We start from the raw sequence: 22,646 nt of genomic DNA, 5'->3' as shown, positions 1-22,646 counted from the left end.
CAGCGGCGGGCTGAGCGGGGGCCGGTGGCCGGGACCTCAGACCGGCAGCAGGCTGAGCAGCTCAGTCCACTGCCGGTCTGAGGTCCCGGCCGCGGGCACCACTCAGCCCGCTGCCAGCCTGGGGTTCCATTAACCCAGACCGGCGGCGGGCTGAGCAGGGCCAGTGGCCGGGACCCCAGACCATCAGCGGGCTGGTCTGGGGTTCTGTCCACCAGCTCCTGCCAGCCGGGATCCTGGCCGCCGGCCCCCCTCAGCCCGCTACCAGCCTGGGGGGTCTGCTCACCCAGGCTGGCAGGAGGCTGAGCGGGGCCAGCGGCTGGGACCCCAACTGGCAAGGGGCCGGCAGCCGGAACCCCAGACCAGCAGCAGGCTGAGTGCTGCCAGAACCCCAGACCGGCAGTGGACAGAGCCACTCAGCCCCCCACCCAGCCCGCTGCCGGCTGAGTGAATGGAACCCCACGCCCAGCCCGCCGCCGCGTGCCATCAAAAATCGGCTCGCGTGCCACCTTTGGTCTACTGATTTATAAAAGGGGAAGTGAAAGGAAAATCAGATACTGAGAATATCCTTTTAGAATATGTTTGTCGCCAACTACTGACAGCTCCTCAGTGTAAAACAAATTCGATAACATCCATTGCATTTTGTTTTAAAAAACAAACTTCCAGCAGAACAATACTCTTGAGCCCAACAAAAACAACAATTGTCATTTGATTATACTAATAGAGATACTTTGTATATATTACATTTGCTTATTTCATTAACAGAAGTAGTGTTTATCTTCATGTAAACAGCCTAATTGCGCACTAGATACCAGTAAATGAATTTGTTTTTGGCACTAAGCAAAATCTGTTCTGAACACTGACGTGGCCTGATCCTTACCTAGTATGAGTCCAGGGAGCTATGCCAAATTACACCAGCTGAGGATCTGACCTTGAATGCTGAGCCCTGGAAGAATTTTAAAGAAAACAAACTTTTTTTTTTTTTTTTTTAAATGAGAGCAAGAAATCACTTCTTTCTGTTTTCATTTCTTTTCTTTTGGCAGACAATCCCAAAGATACCACTCGTGTTTCTGTTTATGTTCGAATTTTGGATGTTAATGACAACGCCCCGCAGTTTGCCGTATTCTATGATACTTTTGTATGTGAAAATGCAAGAGCTGGACAGGTATGCTTTCTGTAAATACTTTAAGCTATTTGGTTTTACTATGGCACTCAGTTTTAGGCCATACTTTAAAAATGCTCGAGAGAGCATGCTGCTTGAGAAAGAGTGCTTCTAGTACAGTTTATGAAACAAAATGAAGGAAAAGAATGGCTGTCAGTAAATCAGTCTTTAGACCTCCACAATAATACTTTACAATTGCGCCAGCATGTAAATTAACAAATTACTTTTCTTTACTTTTACAGAAATGGCTTTCTACAGGAGCTCTGTTAATTTTACTCTTAAGCTTTTGCATCCGTGGATCTGTTTTTGTTTTGTTGCTTTAGATGCCTAAGCATATAGGTCTGAAAGATGTGTTCTTAATTGGTTTCAGTGTTATCTTCCCAGAAGAAAGCAACATGCTATAAATAATTGGTAATCAAATTAGATGTATTTTTTTTCAAAAAGAGGTCCATACTATGGAGCTCAATTGTACTTTGAATTAATATTTATCAGGTTTAGAAACAGCAATGTCACACTTACATTTTTATGCAAATGACAGTTTATCTCCCAAACATTTTCTGTGGGTGAATCAAACAAAAACATAAAAGATGTTAATATCTGAACTGGTAACATATTATTTTGTTTGGCTTTTATAGAAACCAAACAAAATAATACAGAAAAATATATTTGATTAAAGTGAAACGACTCTGCTGCTGAATGTCTAGTTCCTACTAGGCAGCTATCCATTAGGGCTGTTGGAAACCCATCAGTTTCCATATTACTGTATTGTGTGTTCCACAGCACATTAATCCAAGAATAAAAAATGCCCTCAAAAGTGGCATCAGTGGTAACAGATTGGCATGTACGCATCACAGTACTGTTGAAGAGAGTATGGAGGAGGAATGCAGACTTATCTTAAAATAGTTAATTTCTTGGATGCCTTTATTGCCAGATGGCTATCCCATTTTATTTATTTTTCTGATTGGTTTTATAACTGTAAATTCACTGCTACTGACTATGGTTATGATACACACAACTTAATCTCTCTGGGTCATTGCTAATTTAATTCTGTCCTCTTGTATATTAGTTCCTCCTTTTTTTGTGACCATAATTACAGATGACATATAGTCAAATTTAGACCTCACTGAATAGTCTTCCCCACTGATAAGTGACCACTGTTTATCAAAAAATGTTCAACCCCATGCTAGAATATGGTATTTTATGTAGTTAGGTATTTAATTTCTTTATATGTTTAAGCTGTGGCATAATGTTGACTGGCTTCTTGAAATCTAATATATTGAATAAGAGAATTCAATATATTAATATGTGAGCTATTGTGATAGCATCTAACATATGCTCAACATTTTCCAAACCTACTGAAAAACCCCAAAGAGCTTACACTATAAATTCAAAAGACAGACAAAGGCATAGACAAACACCATAGAAACATAATGTATAAGTACGAGATGATGCTGAGTAGGAGTCTTGATTGTTTTCCTCCTCTTCCGAATCATCCTTGCTCCACTCCTCCAACTTCCCCTTTTTCCTCCAGTCTCCAACTACCCTGTACTCCCCACCCTATAATCAGAGAGACAAACAAACCTACAGCCAGTTAGATGGTGTGCATGCCAAGGGAAGCATGGAATTACAGTTGTCCTGTGACATTCTGGAGGTGGGGCAGCCTAAACAGCCTTTCACCTGCCCACAGGCTGGAAAGGATCCCTACCACTTCTTTCCTCTGTGAAGGAGGGCTGCGTTCAGCAGAGAAATCATTGGGTTAGGGCAAATACAGCCAAATCTGTTCCAGATATTGATTGCTGTCTTGCCACTTTTTCTTTCCATTGAGAGAGGACAGGCTGCTTCTTCCAGCATGGTCCTCAGAGCAGGGTTTAGGAGCCCTCATGGCCTTACTTGCACAGAGTCTTGAGTAGCTGTTGAATCACTAACTATGATGGAGACTTTTAAATTTGGTTTTCACAATCAGGGCTCAATAAATCAAAACTGCTTGTCAGTTATTAGACTCTCCTTTACCAGATCTATACAGACTCCCTTATCCTATGTGCAAATATTATACCTGAAAAACATATGCATCTAATTGGCTAATTCATGGATTTTTCGTCACTAAACTTCATCAAGTATGTTTTGGGATTTTTTTTAGTTGTTGGTTCTCTCTTCTGACTGTCTTAATTTATTGCAGATTATAAAGAATTAGTAGAAAAGACCCAGTGTTTGTTAAACTCTGTAGTGCATTTCATCCAGATCCAGACATGTATATCTTTTTTGTTTTATCAAATATAGTTTTACCATCTATTTGTTTATCCTTTGCTCTTGGCATCTGCAAGTATCATATCCAACAGTTTCCCTGATTAGAATTCTCCGATGTCCTTGTTATCATTAGACTTTTTATTATAAGCTAAATTCAAATAGATTTATTTAAAAATTCACAGTCCTCACCTTTTCAAGTTGTAGCAATTTTATTTTCTGCCATTATTCTTCTTTTCTGGATGTATTTATAGGACACTCTTATTGCCGCCTTTGATTCCTTAGGAGCATGATATCTTTGCTTTTTTTCTGTCATTATTTCTCAGTGATTCATTCACTCAAACATCTTTCTTATTAATCTCTCATCTCTTCCAATTATTTCTTACTTTAGTTCCTTCTGTGGCCTTCCTTTCTATTTATATCTCCCATGTGTTTTAAGTTGTAATGAGATAGACTTTCTTCTTTCAGTATTGTGTTTTTTACAGCTCTCCAAGCCTTACTCTATTTTGCTTCCAGATAGTCATGCAACTCATGCCACACTAATGTACTGTTTGCTATGCATAAAGTGTGATGGGGTATGTAAATCACGTGTTAGGATTACCCTGAGTAGAACACAGATACACAGGAATCTGCACACCAGATTTTAGATCAGTGGTCCATTTACTCCGGTACAGTGGTCAGTACCAGGAAGATTTAAGGAACACTGCAGTGAACTATTTTGGAATAAATTGCCCACAAGGGAAGTTTCTTCCTAATACTGATCAGCTAGTGGCTGGCTTATGTACTGAAATGGTCTATACCAGTGCTTCTCAAAGTCGGGCCGCCGCTTGTTCAGGGAAAGCCCCTGGCGGTCCGGGCCGGTTTGTTTACCTTCCGCGTCTGCAGGTTTGGTCGATCACGGCTCACACTAGCCGCAGTTCACCGCTCCAGGCCAATGAGGGCTGCGGGAAGCGGCATGGGCCGAGGGATGTACTCTGCAGTTTGGAAGGACTGGAGGAGAGAAGTGGGGAGTTAGATGAATGTTTGGAAGGCCACAGAGAGGAGGTTGCCATTGCTGAGGCAAAGGATGATATTACTTTACAAGTGTTTTAATGGTAGGAATGAAGAAAACAGATGCATTTTGGAAATTCTAGAGAGACAAAGAAAGCAGGATTTAGCATGTCACAGGAGAGATGTCAAAAATGACAGGTAGATTGCAGACTTGTGGAGCAGGTCAGATTGTATAGCTGACAACAGTAATGGAGCCGGGAGGATATGTAGGAGGATTCTAGAGGAAACTTCAGTTTTTGACAAGTTGAGCTTGAGTAGACAATGGAACATTGAAGGCGAGATGTCAGTCAGTGGAGAGGTAGTTCTGGTAACCATCAGCATAGGGTAGTAACTGAGGCTATGTGACTGGAAGTCACCCTGGGATGAAGCAGCAAAGATCTGAGGTTTAAATCTAAGAGATGGCACTTGCCATAGCTAACGACCAGTAAGTTTCAATGACAAACTACACTGGTTCACTGCATACTTAAATAGAAGAATGGCAGGGAATCACCACTACTTCCTGCAATGCCTACAACAGGCTTTCTTTGGAAGTCTGCAACCCAAGTACTCTGATGCAGCCTAAGTTATGAGATCTACCCAGGATCTCAGATCCCAGCTAGGGGTGATAAAGGTGTATGTGTTTTAGCATTTTGAATAGAATGTTTGAGAGTCATGGTAAACAATTTTCCCCCTCATAAACTCTTAATTTACATGATTTTCTGTGCTGAGAAATGGACAAATGAATTTCATTACAAATTTAGAAGTTTCAAAGTGGTTTCCGTTTTGCAGTGTTTGACATTAAACAGTTTTTGTTTCCCCCATCTTCTACCTTTTTGCCACTGAGTGCAATCAAATTAAAGTTCAAGGGTTTTTCATTTAACCCCTCTTCCTCTTGCAACTTCCTCAGATTTGGAAGAGTTACAGTGGCAGAGTTAGTGTTGCATTTTTGCTTTTGTCAACCTAACTTTTCCAAAGTTGAAGAAGTGTTGAAAAGTTAGAGTAGGGGGAAAAAAGGAGATAATGAAAAAAAAATTACATTCAATGTGGTGGGAGGAGGAAATTAAAACGTTCATATTATTTCAGTTTTCAAACATTTAAATGAAATACAAATTTCAGTTTGAACTGTAATGAATATTTTTGTTTTGAAACTGATATTTTCCTGTGAAAGATTTTGGCCAGTTCTTTGTATATGTTTTAAGTGTATTAATTTAATCTGAATTGTTATTGTATATACTTGCTAAAAATATATAGTGAAACGTGTAAGGGGCAAAGGTAGGTAGCGGTTCAAAATATTATGGGGAGGTGGTTGTTTTGATTTTATAAATACTGGGTTTAAACTTTGCTTTGCAGTGTTTGGAATCCAAACTCTGGACCAATGAGCTAGGTTACTTACTACTTTATTTTTTGCACTTCATCAGGAAAAGAAGCAGCATATATGATGAAAGGTACATTTGATCAGTTATCATATTAGATGGTATTATTTATACCATAGTTTGTTTTATAAATATGGATTTTTTTTAAACTGGCACTGTTCCTTGAAGTAACCAGATAACTGTATCACAATGCCTGCTTATTTTTGATTTTCCTTGTCTGCAGCTAATACAGACCATAAGTGCAGTAGACAAAGACGACCCCCTTGGAGGACAAAAATTTTTCTTCAGTTTAGCTGCTGTTAACCCAAACTTTACTGTTCAAGATAATGAAGGTAAAATACAGAGCTTGCCCATGGTATAAGATTTAGCTTTCATTCCTAACATATTACAGGTATTTTTCTGAAACATTTGAACTTGTGTTTGCAAAAGTTAAGACCTGTTAACTGGAAGAAAGGACTGGGCCTTCACAGGCCACTGAACCTCATACAGATAGCAGACAAAATTAATGTTACTACTGTGGAGTTGCCTATAACCTTACTGTGCTTATGACCCTTTCTTCTTGCCCATGGCAACACTTATGGGATATATGATGGAAAATTGGGTATCAACAATCTGATGGAAATAATTTCCTAAAAGAAGAGTAAAGCTTTAAATATTTTACAAACCCAAAATGTAAGCTTACGTTGAAGTAAATCTGGATCAAGATTTCAGTTGCATTTGGTGGCTTTACATGTTTTTAAAACATGGTGATTTTGTCATCTTTTGGTTTGAGGATTGTTACAAACTGAACCTCAAGAAACCATCAGGAGAGTCATGTTAACCCGCACTGTATCTAAAACTAGAAAGAAGTTCAGACTGTGAATCAAGACTGCTGAGTCTTCATCAGCTCTTATGTATTTATATTATTAAAACAGTTTCCCAAATGGGGACACAACATTTGGTTTTACCTCTAGAAGATGGTGGTGCTTAGCAACCCCAATCATAGAGCAGGGACCCACAGTGATAGACTCTGTACAGACAGACCCTGCCTCCAGAAGCTTACAATCTAATTAGAAGAGATATGGGAGCACAAGGAGCAATGAGACAGGTCTGAAGATATCAGACTTTGAAGTCTGAATGCTACAACTTCAGGCTTTTAAAACGGCCTAGAAGACTAGCTGCACAATTGCCATTGAAATTCATGGGAATTGGGTGTCTAAATCCACTAGGTGATTTTGAAAATAGCACTGAAACCTGATATCTGGGGGTCTTTCTAAGGCAAGGAACAGCATTTTCCCTTTTTGGGTAGTTAGGAATCTTCTCCATTTTGATCGTATCAAATTGTGTGTCCCTTGGGTCACAGGACATTGGACCTTAAACTGTATGAAGCTGCTCAGGCGTCTGGAATGTTTAAGTAGTCCCAGTAGCAATGGATTAGTGGGGAGTAGATGAGGAAGTTGAAGGGTCATGATAAATGCTCTCTGTGACATGGATATAACCACTACATGTAGTCTACAGATACATTTAGTACACCATAACCAAAATATAAATTCACTGAAGTTATATAAAGGACACAGGCCTGTAATCACTGGAGGTTTACTTCATCCATGCACATTCAAAACCAAATGGCATTGATCTGTTCTCATCATTAAGCCCCTTATCTGGAAATAAATGAATTAATGTATGCTATGTAGAGGTAAGCCATAAATGGGAAATGGTAGAGTCTCAACTCAGAAGATAGTTTGGAGGTAAGTAAATGCCTACTGTCCCCAGAAGATTGTCAGCTGTCCTCGACCTGCAGAAGATTTCACTTTATATAATCTTAATTCACCTAGTCATCTTTAGTTTAAACTCACAGAATCCTAGACTCAAAAGAAAAGAAAAATCGTTCTAGGCTTAGTAAGCCTCCACAGCCTCCTGCACCCCCCGGCACCACCACTGAGAAAAGTTCCTCTGCCTATGTACAAACAATGGAGAGTCTGTAACAACTGGTGAAGGGGAAGCAACAGAGAATAACATAAGAACAGGATCTAAATAAAACATCAAATTAGTTTGGGTTGTGGGTCAGAGGCAGTGTATAGCAGAGGCTAAGCTAATGCCTGATTTTTTGAGGAGGGAGTGCAATGAGGGGAGAATGGGAGCAGAGGAAGCTTGACCAAAGGGACTCGCTTCTTAGTCTTCTGTCTTTGCTCCTTTGTAAAGCTGAATGAGGCTGATGACTCCAAGTGGATAGCCACTTTGGGTTTCTTTTTGTTCATTTGTCTTTTTTTTTTTCTGACTGTTGCCGGAAAAGCTTTTAGGAGTGTGTCTTTTGTTGGGAAAATGGGACATGAGCACTCATCCATAGTCTGTTTGGCTTGTGTTAGAATTATGAAATCAGCCAGCATAAAAAGATCTGAAACCAGGGTGACATCAGATGGGAGGAGCTGTAAAGGAACATTCTAGAATGCATACAATAGAATGTTCTTCACTTCTCTCAGCCTTCTAGCTCAAACCAAGTGCAATATTTTAATAGAGGATATATCCTGGGGAATAGATCCGGCCTATGCAGAGGATGGGCTCTAAGAAAATATATCTTATCCATTTCTAATGATATTCTACACTTTTTGTAGATGGGTTTCACTCATTAACTTCAACGGGAAGTCAGCTGGCAGTACAGATAATGCTTATCTAGCAGAGACTGACAATTCTGATCAAAGAGGAAACATTTGCCCTTATTTCTTGTTTTTGTATTTTTGTCCTGTATTAGTAGAAAGAGCAGCAGCCCTCCTGGCATCTCTGACTTGCAGGGAGGCTATTTGCACAGCATTTAATGCTACTGTTTACACTACAGATTAATAACAGCATGATAAGACTGTACTACTTGGCACATATACAGTATCTGGAGTACATTCTCGTGTCTAAACTGCTTAGGAATACAGTATTGCATTTTGATCTTCTGAATGCCTGTGTTAATCACTCTTCCAATCACATTTCAGCTTGAGATACTGAGGAATACAATGCATTGGGCAACAGCAGGTTGAGGGGAAGAGAGAGGCAAAGCAGCCTTTTGGTCAAGTTGAAATGCCAGTAGAAAAAAGCCTGATCTCAGATGTTAAGGAAGCATGCTTTCCAAAATAACATAGTGAACCAAAAACTCTGATAAAAAATGTTATATTATATTATATAGACTATGAATTTTATAGTTATATATTACACATTAGTAATATATAAACATATTTTTAACTGATATAGATAACACTGCCAGAATTTTGACGAGAAGAAATGGCTTCAGTAGACATGAAATAAGCACCTATTTCCTGCCAGTGGTGATATCGGACAATGACTACCCAATCCAGAGTAGCACTGGCACTCTGACCATTCGAGTGTGCACCTGCGACAACCGTGGTAACATGCAGTCGTGTAATGCTGAGGCCTTGCTCCTTCCTGCTGGCCTGAGCACTGGTGCTCTAATTGCTATTCTTCTCTGCATCATTATACTTCTAGGTAAGTTATAGAAAAATGCATCTTTTCCCAAAGGAACGAATACTTCAGAGATACAGAGGCCTGACCAATTGCAAGCTACGTAGTTTTGAAATATTAGCGATTGTGTTTTGTGATGCAAGATTCAAAACTACTGTAATACAGTGGAAACAGTTTATGCTATGATGAACTCAGATGTAGTAAAACATCTAGGTGACTAAGAATGAAAAATCTCAGGTTGTTCAATTGTTTCAACAAATTTCAGTATGCAAATGGCAGTACCTATATACTTACAGTGAAGTTGTTCCCTTAAAAATGGCTAAGAGGGTTAAACTACATAGCAAAGTCAAATCATTGAACTGGGACTTCAGTTTTTGGCATTTACTGGCAGAGAATTGTAAAATGTACTTTTAAGCAGATAAATAATTTGAGATACTTTTACCCCTTTACGCATGTGAAACCATTATCTATACCACTTTCTAATAGGAAATGTACTAGAAATGGTTGTGAGAGCCAAGCAAACTGATCAATATTTTTCATCTTAAGTTCACGTAGTGATTCACCCTTCTTAGGGAAGCAGTGTTCCTTTCTCTATGAACTGGTGGAGTCTACCCCCTGAAACCAGTAGATCTTGTGAGAACTAAATGGAGGCCAGGACACTCCTCAAGTACTTTATTTCCAAACGGATGAAGTAAAGGTGACAATTTCAGTGTGTGTTCCATGAGAACACACACAAAAAGCCTGGCCCATGACCAATGTTATTTTATGTAAACTTTATTTACTTTGCCTTGCAATGCCTCAAAATACTTAATATGCTTATGATGCTAACATTTCAAATATTAAAATACGTGTCTGGTTTGTTGTATTGATAATAGATGTACCTCTTTTTAGTTCTCTCATGCACATGAAAAAAAGCTCAGGGAATATTCTGTAAAGGGCCAGATTTTGCCCTTAACACTGGTAAATCCAGAGTAACTTTCACTGATTCAGTTCAGTGCAATAGGTTAGAGCCTGATCCCCTGCTATCATGCCGTACATGGAATTTGTTTGTACAGACTTTTAGTCCTCAAATAAGAAAATTACATTTAATGTTATCTTCTATCATGCATTTCATAAGTCTTTCCCTTTCTTATATAGTGAGCTTTAGTTCAAGTGATCCTTTACTGGGCCATAGGAAAAACCTGATTTAATGTGTCTTTAACATTGAGTCACACCATAATTTTGTGTCTTATGAACTGAAGAGTAAATTATTCTTTGTAGTGATATTGCAGTGTTTTCGGAAATCTAAATGTCCTAAATTTTAAATTTGAACTTTTATGTCTCCTGTGGAGTATAGGGGAGTGAACGAATTTTGGAAAACTAGAAACCTTAGTCTGAAAGTAGAAATACCTTACGATAGTTTGACTTATCAGTGTAATTATGTTACAAATGGAAAAAAGAAGCTCAGCTGATGCCTTAGTAATAATAAAGGACAGGTATTTTTAGGAACATACAAGATCACCACAGGGGTTTGTCTTATGCAAAATTGCCCAATATAATGTTGAAATATTTTTTCAGAAGCCAATTTGGTGAATTGATGTAACTAGCTGTGGAGGAGGAGGGAGTTGTCTATTATTTTATATTAATATCAGATGCACCTCAGTTTATCTACTTGATATTATCCTGCCTGACTATATGGAATTAAATCAAACAAGGCTGTTAAGAGGAAAACAAAACAATGACAAAGATAAGTTGCCACCAGAAAGAATACCGAGGTCCTTAAGGAAAGAGCAGGGGAAGCTATTCATTGGGAAATCTATCTGGCTCCAATTAGGCTAAAAGGTTAAGAGAAAACTGCAGGGCAGTCTCTCTCTCCCATCTCAGAGATGGAGGCAGCTGGGCTAAGTGGAAACTGCCAAGGAAAGAGTAAAGTTTAGGTGAAAAAGATGTATACACACACTTGTTTAAACCCTTCTCCTTGCTAGTTATGTATCTTTTATTGAATAGGAGAATAATTTTTTTTAGGGCTGTCAAGCGATTAAAAAAATTAATCGTGATTAATGGCACTGTTAAAGAATAATAGAATACAATTTATTTAAATATTTTGGATGTTTTCTACATTTTCAAATATATTGATTTCAATTACCACACAGAATACAAAGTGTACAGTGCTCACTTTATGTTATTATTTTTTATTACAAATATTTGCATAGTAAAAAACAAAAGTAGTAGTATTTTTCAATTCACCTATTAAAGAGATTGCACAACATCATTTGTATCATTGAACTTACAAATGTAGAATTATGTTAAAAAAAACGTCACCCAAGTATAAAACAATGTAAAACTTTAGAACCTACAAGTCCACTCATTCCAACTTGTTCAACCAATCGCTCAGACAAACAAGTTTGTTTACATTTGCAGGAGATAATGCTGCCTCTTGTTTACAATGTCACCTGAAAAAGAGACAACAGGTGTTTGCATGGCACTGTTGTAGCTGGTGTCGCAAGATATTTACGTGCCAGATGCACTAAAGATTCATGTGTCCCTTCATGCTTCAACCACCATTACAGAGGACATGCCTCCGTGCCAATGACGGGTTCTGCTTGATAACAATCCAAAGCAGTGTGGACCAACGCAAATTCATTTTCATCATCTGAGTCAGATGCCTCTAGCAGAAGGTTGATTTTCTTTTTTGGTGGTTCGGTTCTGCAGTTTCCGCATCAGAGTGTTGCTCTTTTAAGGCTTCTGAAAGCATGTTCCACACCTTGCCCCTCTCAGATTTTGGACGGCACTTCAGATTCTTAAACCTTGGGTCGAGTGCTGTAGCTATCTTTCGAAATCTCACATTGGTACCTTCTTTGCGTTTTGTCAAATTTGCAGTGAAAGTGTTCTTAAAATGAACAACATTTGCTGGGTCATCATCTGACACTGCTATAACAGGAAATATATGGCAAAATGCGGGTAAAACACAGAGCAGGAGAAATATAATTCTCCCCCAAGGAGTTCAGTCACAAATTTAATTAACACATTTTTTTTAATGAGCGTCATCAGCATGAAAGCATGTCCTCTGGAATGGTGGCCGAAGCAGGAAGGAGCATACGAATGTGTAGCATATCTGGCAAGTAAATACCTTGCAATGCTGGCTACAAAAGTGCCATGCAAACACCTGTTCTCACTTTCAGGTGACATTGTAAATAAGAAGCGGGCAGCATTATGTCCGGTAAATGTAAACAAACTTGTTTGTCTTAGTGATTGGCTGAACAAGCAGTAGGACTGAGTGTACTTGTAGGTTCAAAGTTTTACATTGTTTTGATTTTTAGAGTGCAGTTATGTAACAAAAAAAATCTACATTTGTAAGTTGCAATTTCTTTATTGTGAAAGTGCACTACAGTACTTGAAGGAGGTGAATTGAAAAATACAATTTCTTTTATCATTTTTACAGTGCAAATATTTGTAATAAAAATAATAATATAAAGTGAGCACTGTACACTTTGTATTGTGTGTTATAATTGAAATCAATATATTTGAAAATGTAGAAAATTTTCAAATCAATATATTTGAAAATTTCAGTTGGTATACTATTGTTTTAAAAGTGCAATTAATCGTGATTAATTTTTTGAGCTAATCGCATGAGTTAACTGTGATTAATTGACAGCCCTACTTTTTTGTTGAAGAAGCTCTTTTTGAGTCACTTTTGGAGGCATGCCACTAGCAGCTTATTAAAGGCAAATTTCTTACAGATGCCAACAAACACAGTTGGGCCTGTAGTGTTAAAACATTTGGAAAGAGGGGCACTGCCATTTGAGGAGTGCATTCGAGAGGGGCTGCAAAGATGGGAATAGGGATGCCCCAGTCGAAAGAGGGGCAAGCCGTGAAGTTAGCCAGTCTGGGGAAAAGTGCCCATGGACAGATTGGAGGATGTGACTCACTCCTGAATATGACAGTAGTCATTTCTTCTCTAAAAAAAGAAAGGGTTCATTAGATTGTTCTTATGTGTGTTAATGTTTAGATTTCTTTTTTGCAGGGCGATAAACAACATTTCCAGGTTCAGCCTATTTCTAATTATATGTAGGCATATGATTGGCCACTCAATTGATCTGCATTAGGCAGAACACTGAATTTCAGTGGTTATCTTCATAGAATCATAGAAGATTAGGGATGGAAAGGACCTCAGGTGGTCATCTAGTCCAACCCCCTGCTCAAATCAGAACCAAACCCAACTAAAACATCCCAGCCAGGGCTCTGTCAAGCCGGGCCTTAAAAACAGTCCACCTCCCTAGGTAATCCATTCCAGTGCTTTACCACCCACCTAGTGAAATAGTTTTTTCCTAATATCCAACCTAGACCTCCTCCACTGCAACTTGAGACCATTGCTCCTTGTTCTGTCATCTGCCACCACTTTGAACAGCCTAGCTCCATCCTCTTTGGAAACCCCCCTCACTCTTCTCTTCTGCAGACTAAATAAGCCCAGTTCTCCCAGCCTTTCCTCATAACTCATGTGCTCCAGCCCCCTAATCATTTCCGTTGCCCTCTGCTGGACTCTCTCCAATTTGTCCACCTCCTTTCTGTAGTGGAGGGCCCAAAACTGGACACAGTACTCCAGATGTGGCCTCACCAGTGCCGAATAGAGGGGAATAATCACTTCCCTCAATCTGCTGGCAATGATCCTACTAATGCAGCCCAATATGCCATTAGCCTTCTTGGCAACAAGGGCACACTGTTGACATATATCCAGCTTCTCGTCCACCATAATCCCCAGGTCCTTTTCTGCAGAACTGCCAGTCGGCCCTGATCCTCTAACAGTGCATGGGATTCTTCTGTCCTAAGTGCAGGACTCTGCACTTGTCCTTGTTGAACCTCATCAGATTTCTTTTGGCCCAATCCTCCAATTTGTCTAGGTCACTTTGGACCCTATCCCTACCCTCCAGCATATCTACCTCTGCCCCCCAGCTTAGTGTCATCCGCAAACTTGCTGAGGGTGCAATCCATCCCATCTTCCAGATCATTAATGAAAATATTGAACAAAACCATCCCCAGGACACTAGGACACTCTGCTTGATACCGGCTGCCAACTAGACGTCGAGCCATTGATCACTACCTGTTGAGCCTGACGATCTAGCCAGCTTTTTCTCCACCTTATAGTCCATTCATCCATCCACACTTTAACTTGCTGGCAAGTATACTGTGGGAGACTGTATCAAAAGCTTTCCTAAAGTCAAGTCACGTCCACCACTTTCCCCATATCCACAGAGCCATTTATCTCATTGTAAAAGGCCATCAGGTTGGTCAGGCATGACTTGCCCTTGGTGAATCCATGTTGACTGTTCCTGATCACCTTCTTCTTCTCCAAGTGCTTCAAAATGGATTCCTTGAGGACCCGCTCCATGATTTTTCCAGGGACTGAGGTGAGGCTGAATGGTCTGTAGTTCCCCAGATTCTCCTTCTTCCCTTTTTAAAAATGGGCACTATATTTCCCTTTTTCCAATCGTCTGGGACATCACCATGAGTTTTCAAAGATAATGGCTAATGGCGCTGCAATCACATCAGCCAACTCCCTCATCACCCTCGGATGCATTAGATCTGGACCGGACTTGTGCATGTCCAGCTTTTCTAAATAGTCCTTAACCTGTTCTTTCACCACTGAGGGCTGCTCACCTCCTCCCCATAATATGCTGCCCAGTGCAGCAGTCTAGGAGCTGACCTTGTCTGTGAAGACAAAGGCAAGTTTCTCTGCTCTGCTTTTGTTTTCATTATGATTTCTAACTCCTCCCCAGATGGGTATCTAGTCAGGAGTCAGAAACTGATGTATGTTGTAACTCAGAAAAATAATTTTTACTCAACTGACTTCATAGTGAGAGCTGCTTATTTTGACTAAAGTAAGTGTTTAGTCTTATTACTACTTAAGCACCTTCAGGTGTTTGAGAGCAGGACTTGGATTATACTCCTCCTTGTGCATCACCAGCAACAATGCACTGTCATGTTCCAATCAGTTACACTTGTGCAGACTCCCTGAAGTCACATGGGTTGCATAGGTGTAACTGAGGACACCATCGGCTGCAGTAATGGGTGTTCATTTGTGAGAATAAAACAACACAGCTTAGGTCTCATAGCCACAGATAAGTTTCCAGGTCTAGCAGGTTTTTGTTATTGCTGGTGGTGTTTGTTTTTTAAAGCTCTTTATAAATAAAAAGATGCTTTATTTGAAACTGCTGTCATGGGAGATGGCAAGCTCGCAATCACATGATGTCATTTTAGAGTCACTTTTCAGAGAACAGCCTCTCATTTGTAAGGAACACAAGCCACCTACGCTCGGGTCTTAGGGTGGGTAACCTGACTTTCCAGGGTCATTACCAATCTGCTGGTGAGGAGAGAAAAGTAGATTAGTTAAGATGTAGTGCATGGGTTGCAGTCCAGGACCTATGAAAAGAGCAGCTGTCGCAAGTTGTTCACTAAATTTAGATTCACGCTGATGGGTGCATTAGCATAGCTTTAAATTTACAGACTGGTTTTAAGATTCAAATTGGTGTCTAGGGCCAGCATCCCTGCTAAGTATTGCTGAAGAGGGGCAGGAGGGAAGGAACTAGTCCGGTCCCCCCATGGCAGCAATGGTCAGGAAGACAATTGATGATTTTAGTCTGTATGATAATCAAGGAAATAATTTTAAATACTTGATTCTTTACTTAACATTTCAATAAGGCTTTATATTATGTTGCTAGAGTTGTTCTTTATTTATTGGTATTATATTTTTGTTTGACATGTGTAAGTTTGTGTGGCACATCACAAAAGCTGTTAGAGTTTAGAGTCAGAAATACTGTTACTTGCAGCACTAAACCTGATCCTGAGAGAAATTAATATGACCTTATTTCAAAGTTATTCATAGGACTACATCAGTAAACAAACATGCTTACTGATATGACCTTATTTCAAAGTTGACACAAAGAAACCATTAATGAATTGTATTTTGGGATTCTCTGCAGTATGGCCATGCAAATTGCATATGTGCATGGTGTTGTGCTGTCTGGAGTGGCTCACAACTGTGAGTGCCTATCTCAGGGCAGACACCCCAAACTGGTGGTGTGTTCTATAATTAGATTTCACCAAACCATTATCAAAGGTGAACTCCTGGATCACTATACCAGTCTTACCATGGAGTCACAGACAGACTCTCCAGTCTATCTTGCCACCCATACAAACTGGACTTTATGATAAAAGGTCACAAACAAAATCACATCAGGTTGCTCCCAGTCCCGAGAGACCAGTCACTTACCCCAGATCAATTGGTACTCTAGATTTTTCATCAAAGATAACACTGGTAGTCAATTCTATAGTAAACTAACCAAAAGAAGAGAGAGTTAAGATGTTAAAACAGGTAAAATATATGTATAAGTGAGTCACAGTTTGTAATTCCAAATAGTGGCAGTGATGTAATAAACTGCTAATGTCCCAAAAGTCTTTTCAGGGTACCCAGATTATCTCCGGGGATCTCCACTTTGCATCTGGCATACTTCCTGTAAGAATTCAAACAGTCCAGAGATCTTTCCTTAAATCCATACTTGTAACTTCTTCTCACAGAAAACAAGATGACACGGTCACTACCTACGTAGGCTTTTCCTTTGATGACAGAGTGAGGAATGCATTTTGAGTCTTTGATCTCTGATCATAGAATCATAGAATATCAGGGTTGGAAGGGACCTCAGGAGGTCATCTAGTCCAACCCCCTGCTCAAAGCAGGACCTAATCCCCAACTAAATCATCCCAGCCAGGGCTTTGTCAAGCCTGACCTTAAAAACTTCTAAGGAAGGAGATTCCACCACCTCCCTAGGTAACCCATTCCAGTGCTTCACCACCCTCCTAGTGAAAAAGTTTTTCCTAATATCCAACCTAAACTGCCCCCACTGCAACTTGAGACCATTACTCCTTGTTCTGTCATCTGGTACCATTGAGAACAGCCGAGCTCCATCTTATTTGGAACCCCCTTTCAGGTAGTTGAAAGCAGCTATCAAATCCCCCCTCATTCTTCTCTTCTGCAGACTAAACAATCCCAGTTCCCTCAGCCTCTCCTCGTAAGTCATGTGCTCCAGCCCCCTAATCATTTTCGTTGCCCTCCGCTGGACTCTTTCCAATTTTTCCACATCCTTCTTGTAGTGTGGGGCCCAAAACTGGACACAGTACTCTAGATGAGGCCTCACCAATGCCGAATAGAGGGGAATGATCACGTCCCTCGATCTGCTGGCAATGACCCTACTTATACAGCCCAAAATGCCGTTAGCCTTCTTGGCAACAAGGGCACACTGTTGACTCATATCCAGCTTCTCGTCCACTGTAACCCCTAGGTCCTTTTCTGAGGAACTGCTTCCTAGCCATTTGGTCCCTAATCTGTAACAGTGCATGGGATTCTTCCGTACAAAGTGCAGGACTCTGCACTTGTCCTTGTTGAACCTCATCAGATTTCTTTTGGCCCAATCCTCTAATTTGTCTAGGTCCCTCTGTATCCTATCCCTACCCTCCAGTGTATCTGCCACTCCTCCCAGTTTAGTGTCATCTGAAAACTTGCTGAGGGTGCAATCCATGCCATCCTCCAGACCATTAATGAAGATATTGAACAAAACCAGCCCCAGGACCGACCCTTGGGGCACTCCGCTTGATACTGGCTGCCAACTAGACATGGAGCCATTGATCGCTACCCATTGAGCCCGATGATCTAGCCAGCTTTCTGTCCACCTTATAGTCCATTCAGCCAGCCCATGCTTCTTTAACTTGCTGGCAAGAATACTGTGGGAGACCCTATCAAAAGCTTTGCTAAAGTCAACGAATAACACGTCCACAGATTTCCCCTCACCCACAGAGCCAGTTATCTCCTCATAGAAGGCAATTAGGTTAGTCAGACATGACTTGCCCTTGGTGAATCCATGCTGACTGTTCCTGAACACTTGCCTCTCCTCTAAGTGCTTCAAAATTGATTCCTTGAGGACCTGCTCCATGATTTTTCCTGGGACAGAGGTGAGACTGACTGGCCTGTAGTTCCCCGGATCCTCCTCCTTCCCCTTTTTAAAGATGAGCACTACATTAGCCTTTTTCCTGTCATCCAGGACCTCCCCCGATCACCATGAGTTTTCAAAGATAATGGCCAATGGCTCTGCAATCACATCCGCCAACTTCTTTAGCACCCTCGGATGCAGCGCATCTGACCCCTTGGACTAGTGCTCGTCCAGTTTTTCTAAATAGTCCCGAACCACTTCTTTCTCCACAGATGGCTGGTCACCTCCTCCCCATGCTGTGCTGCCCAGTGCAGCAGTCTGGGAGCTGACCTTGTTTGTGAAGACAGAGGCAAAAAAAGCATTGAGTACATTAGCTTTTTCCACATCTTCTGTCACTAGGTTGCCTCCCTCATTCAGTAAGGGGCCCACACTTTCCTTGACTTTCTTCTTGTTGCTAACATACCTGAAGAAACCTTTCTTGTTACTCTTAACCTCTCTTGCTATCTGCAACTCCAAGTGTTATTTGGCCTTCCTGATTTCACTCCTGCATGCCTGAGCAATATTTTTATACTCCTCCCTGGTCATTTGTCCAATCTTCCACTTCTTGTAAGCTTCTTTTTTGCGTTTAAGATCAGCAAGGATTTCACTGTTAAGCCAAGCTGGTCGCCTACCATATTTACTATTCTTTCTACACATCGGGATGTTTTTTTCCTTCAACTTCAATAAGGATTCTTTAAAATACAGCCAGCTCTCCTGGACTCCTTTCCCCCTCATGTTATTCTCCCAGAGGTTATAACACACAATGACCACTTGCTTTGAAATTAACACTTTTCTGTTAAAATTCTTCATTTGCATTGACAAGACTTCTTCCTTGGTTGATGGGTTATTTAGTTACAGAGGTATACATCATGTAAAATATTTGCTAGTACATTATAATGGTATACAGATAAAGTGAAAACAATGCAGGTAACATCCCACTTGTTTTAATGCAGTTTAAACACCAAATACACTCTTATACAATCACTTTGATCTATACTAATACAAAACTGAATTGACCTGGTGCTTTGGCATGAGCTAGCACCTAGTCTGCAAGTGTCACACATGGGTTCAAATCCTGCTAGTTTTACTCAAGTGGCAGTCATACAACTGTAATTTCTCAGCACACATCACAGAAGGTGCTTATCTTTTAGAATTAGGATTCTAATCTTTAGTTGGGAAATGGCATTGTTATCCCAGGGGGTAAATTTCCCCATTTAAGAGTCTGTTTTCTACAAGACATTTTGAAATAATTTCCAGAGGTTCAGTTTTTGAAAACAAAAATAATTGAGTATTGTTAGATTTCTTTCTCCATTATTTTCCCTCACTTGAAAAGAAGGTGGGAAGCCAACACACTTTATGCTGGTATTAAAGTTAATATCAGAACAGGTATGTGTGTAGCTCTTCTATGCACTTCCAGTTCATGAAAGCATTAAAGATAAAAATGAAAGAAAGTGTTTTTCCAACTGCAAATATTTAGAGAGTGGTTTCCACCAGCCTGCTTTTCCAGTGGAAAAGAGGGAGGGAAAAACCCTGAAAATACCCAAATCAAAATGGAATAAATATATTTTGTTTTCTAAAAATAAAAAGAAAAAAAAATCATTTTATTTTGAAATGCTGATTCAAAATAACTTATTTTTTCCAATCAGAAAATTTAATTTTTCTGTCAAAAATAGCATTTTTCCTGCAGAAAAAAAAAATACATTTAGAGAAAAAAACTTTTTTTAATAAAAAAAAAAAAGTAATTGAACCAGCTTTACTTATTAGGTGGCTCAGTGTTTCATACACGCAAGCCTGTAGTCAACTAAAGTATGAATAGATGAATAGTGCAGTTTGGGTCAAAAGGTTTCATCAAATTTCCTAGTCCCTAGGAAATCCCATTTATGAGTTGACTGCAGTCATATTGCTTGTATCCATTAAAACTGGTTGATTCACAAATACCTTGGTGACTAAGAGTCTGAGCAAAAGCTCACTGAGGTTAATCGTTTTCATATCTGTCTATCAGGGATGGTCTAGACAGTATTTGGTCCTGCCATGAGGGCAGGGGACTGGACTCGATGACCTCTCGAGGTCCCTTCCAGTCCTAGAATCTATGAATCTATATTAGATGATAGAATTAATTGGTTTCAATGGATTTTGGATTAGGCCCCAAATGTTCATCTCACTGAGTTTTTCTTCTATGTAAAAATGTTGACATTTCCTGAAAGTTTAATTATAAATTTAACATGAATAGATTTGTTTAAAAAAAACAAACAAACTATTTGTCTTTGTTAGTAGTTAAGTTCAAATACTGAGGTAATGTTGTATAATTTAAATGACCAAACAACACTATTTATAATGAACAGTTGGCAAACCTGGTGGAAACCACTATAGACTGAACATTATTCATCTAAGCTATTTTGTGAATACCTGCCAAATACACTCATAAAAAAAATCAAGCTCCATTCACAAATTATTGGCAAACCAAAAATGGGCTGAATGCCTATTATTCATAAAAATTATTAAGCCACGCTAAAAAGTAATCAGTATCTTTGGAAACAAAGTGAAATGTCTTCTAAATTAAAACATTATAGCTTAATTGAAACAATTATACTTCATATTTATATAGTATAATATGTGTTCAAGTGAGTGTGTTTTCGTAAGGGAGATAGAAACAAGGTAATTTAAATTCCAGGTTCATTAGAAGGAGTTCCTCTTTCTTATACTAAAAGAATATATGTGTTCACTACAAACAATAAAAAGTGATACCTATGTTCTCTCTAACTGCATCCAGCCATAAAACAAAACACACTATTTCTCACACAAAATCACCATTACAATAGAGACATCAGTCAGCAGTATTTTGATGATATATAATTGTCAAGTAGATTCCTGTGCACTAGTTCACAAATGTTTAACTTTACATAAAGTGATCAGAAAGAAGCTGTTTGGAGTGGAAGGATACCAAGATTGAATTTTATGATTTTTCAAAAATTTAATTAACTGCAACTCAAGCACAGTTTGAGCAGTCTGCTTGAAACTTACAAAAATAGTCTTCCTCACCATCAAAGTAGACCTGGCCATTTTCAGACCAAACCAATGTCCCTATTCAAAGATACAGAAAAGATCTTATTCTGAGTGCATCCTGTCTTAAGCACAAGAGAGGTTTTACACGATACATGGTAAGGTGATCAAAAAACAGGATGGAGTCATTGCTGTTTCAGGGACTCTTAAGCTTAGTTGGTAAAACTTAGGTAAAGTAAAGCTATTGTGTCTGCTGAGCTTGCCACTGAGAAATTGTTAAATTGAGATCTTTAGTTTATCTATCTGCTCTTCTGTTTTTTTTTAAGTTATAGTGGTGCTATTTGCTGCTCTGAAGAGGCAGCGAAAGAAAGAGCCTCTGATCCTGTCTAAAGAGGACATCAGAGACAACATTGTGAGTTATAATGATGAAGGTGGTGGAGAGGAAGACACTCAAGCCTTTGATATTGGCACACTGAGAAATCCTGCAGCTATTGAAGATAAGAAGCTTCGACGAGATATTATTCCTGAAACATTATTTATACCACGGAGGACTCCTTCAGCACCAAATAATACAGATGTCCGAGATTTCATTAACCAAAGGCTAAAGGAGCATGATATTGATCCCTCTGCACCACCATATGATTCACTTGCAACCTACGCCTACGAAGGAAATGATTCTATAGCTGAATCCTTGAGTTCCTTAGAGTCAGGTACTACTGAAGGAGACCAAAACTACGATTACCTCAGAGAATGGGGCCCTCGGTTTAATAAGCTAGCTGAAATGTATGGTGGAGGAGAAAGTGACAAAGACACTTCTTAACCTCCAATAGGGTCCATTTGAGAGGAAGTAATTTTACAGACACCTTCTCCACTCAACAATATTTAACATTCAGGAAAATTTTCCTGCCACTCAGCACAATGGTTTTCTTTCTAATTTGTTCATTGTCATTCATTATTTCTAGTAGGATGTCATGGAATATATACAGCATTTTATTTAATCACCTTCCAAGAGCCAAAGCTATGGAAATTCAGTGTTGTCCATTTTAGTAAGTAAAAGTACTTTCAGAAGCTTGAACAGGGTGATATTCCCTTAAGCAACCTCATGTACAAGCCGCTTTTGTTAGGTACATGTCCTACCCTTGCAAGTGCAGCTTTTAAGAAGGCAAAGAAAAAAAAAGTATGTCCAGTTCTGTACATTAAAATTTTAAAAAAATGTACATGTGGTGTTAATAAGTGTGATATGCAGCTGGTTTAAAAAAAGTTTGTGCAACTTCATTTCATCAAATTCTATCTGCCAATGTTTTATATTTATATTTTTGTATTTATTTTTAAGAAATAAACCAGTTTTTACAACTATGTTGCCTGTTCTGGGAGATGAATTGTGAATCTTTCCCCTCCAAGAAGCTA

The 22,646-nt window shown here is 39.4% G+C and overlaps 1 protein-coding gene across 3 annotated transcripts in view; it reads left to right on the top strand.

Moving 5' to 3' along the window:
* The window catches only part of LOC113407695 (cadherin-10-like), a 98,798-nt gene extending 76,626 nt beyond the window's left edge, over window positions 1–22,172 (top strand). For 2 of the 3 annotated variants that reach the window (XM_029912692.1, XM_029912690.1), the window contains 4 exons: window positions 1,041–1,162; window positions 6,026–6,134; window positions 9,016–9,267; window positions 21,566–22,172. In XM_029912692.1, the coding sequence (XP_029768552.1) occupies window positions 1,041–1,162; window positions 6,026–6,134; window positions 9,016–9,267; window positions 21,566–22,059 (977 nt within the window). In that variant the 3' untranslated portion in view covers window positions 22,060–22,172. The remainder of the gene's footprint in view (window positions 1–1,040; window positions 1,163–6,025; window positions 6,135–9,015; window positions 9,268–21,565) is intronic. The other variant, XM_029912691.1, reaches the window with a different exon arrangement.
* The last annotated feature ends 474 nt before the right edge of the window (window positions 22,173–22,646 follow it).

Source organism: Terrapene carolina, unplaced genomic scaffold (genome assembly GCF_002925995.2).
Source record: "Terrapene carolina triunguis isolate 2854851 unplaced genomic scaffold, T_m_triunguis-2.0 Scaffold52, whole genome shotgun sequence".
Taxonomy (NCBI): Eukaryota; Metazoa; Chordata; order Testudines; family Emydidae; genus Terrapene; species Terrapene triunguis.
The sequence above is the reverse complement of the archived record's forward strand: the minus strand, read 5'-3'. Positions and strand labels throughout refer to the sequence as shown.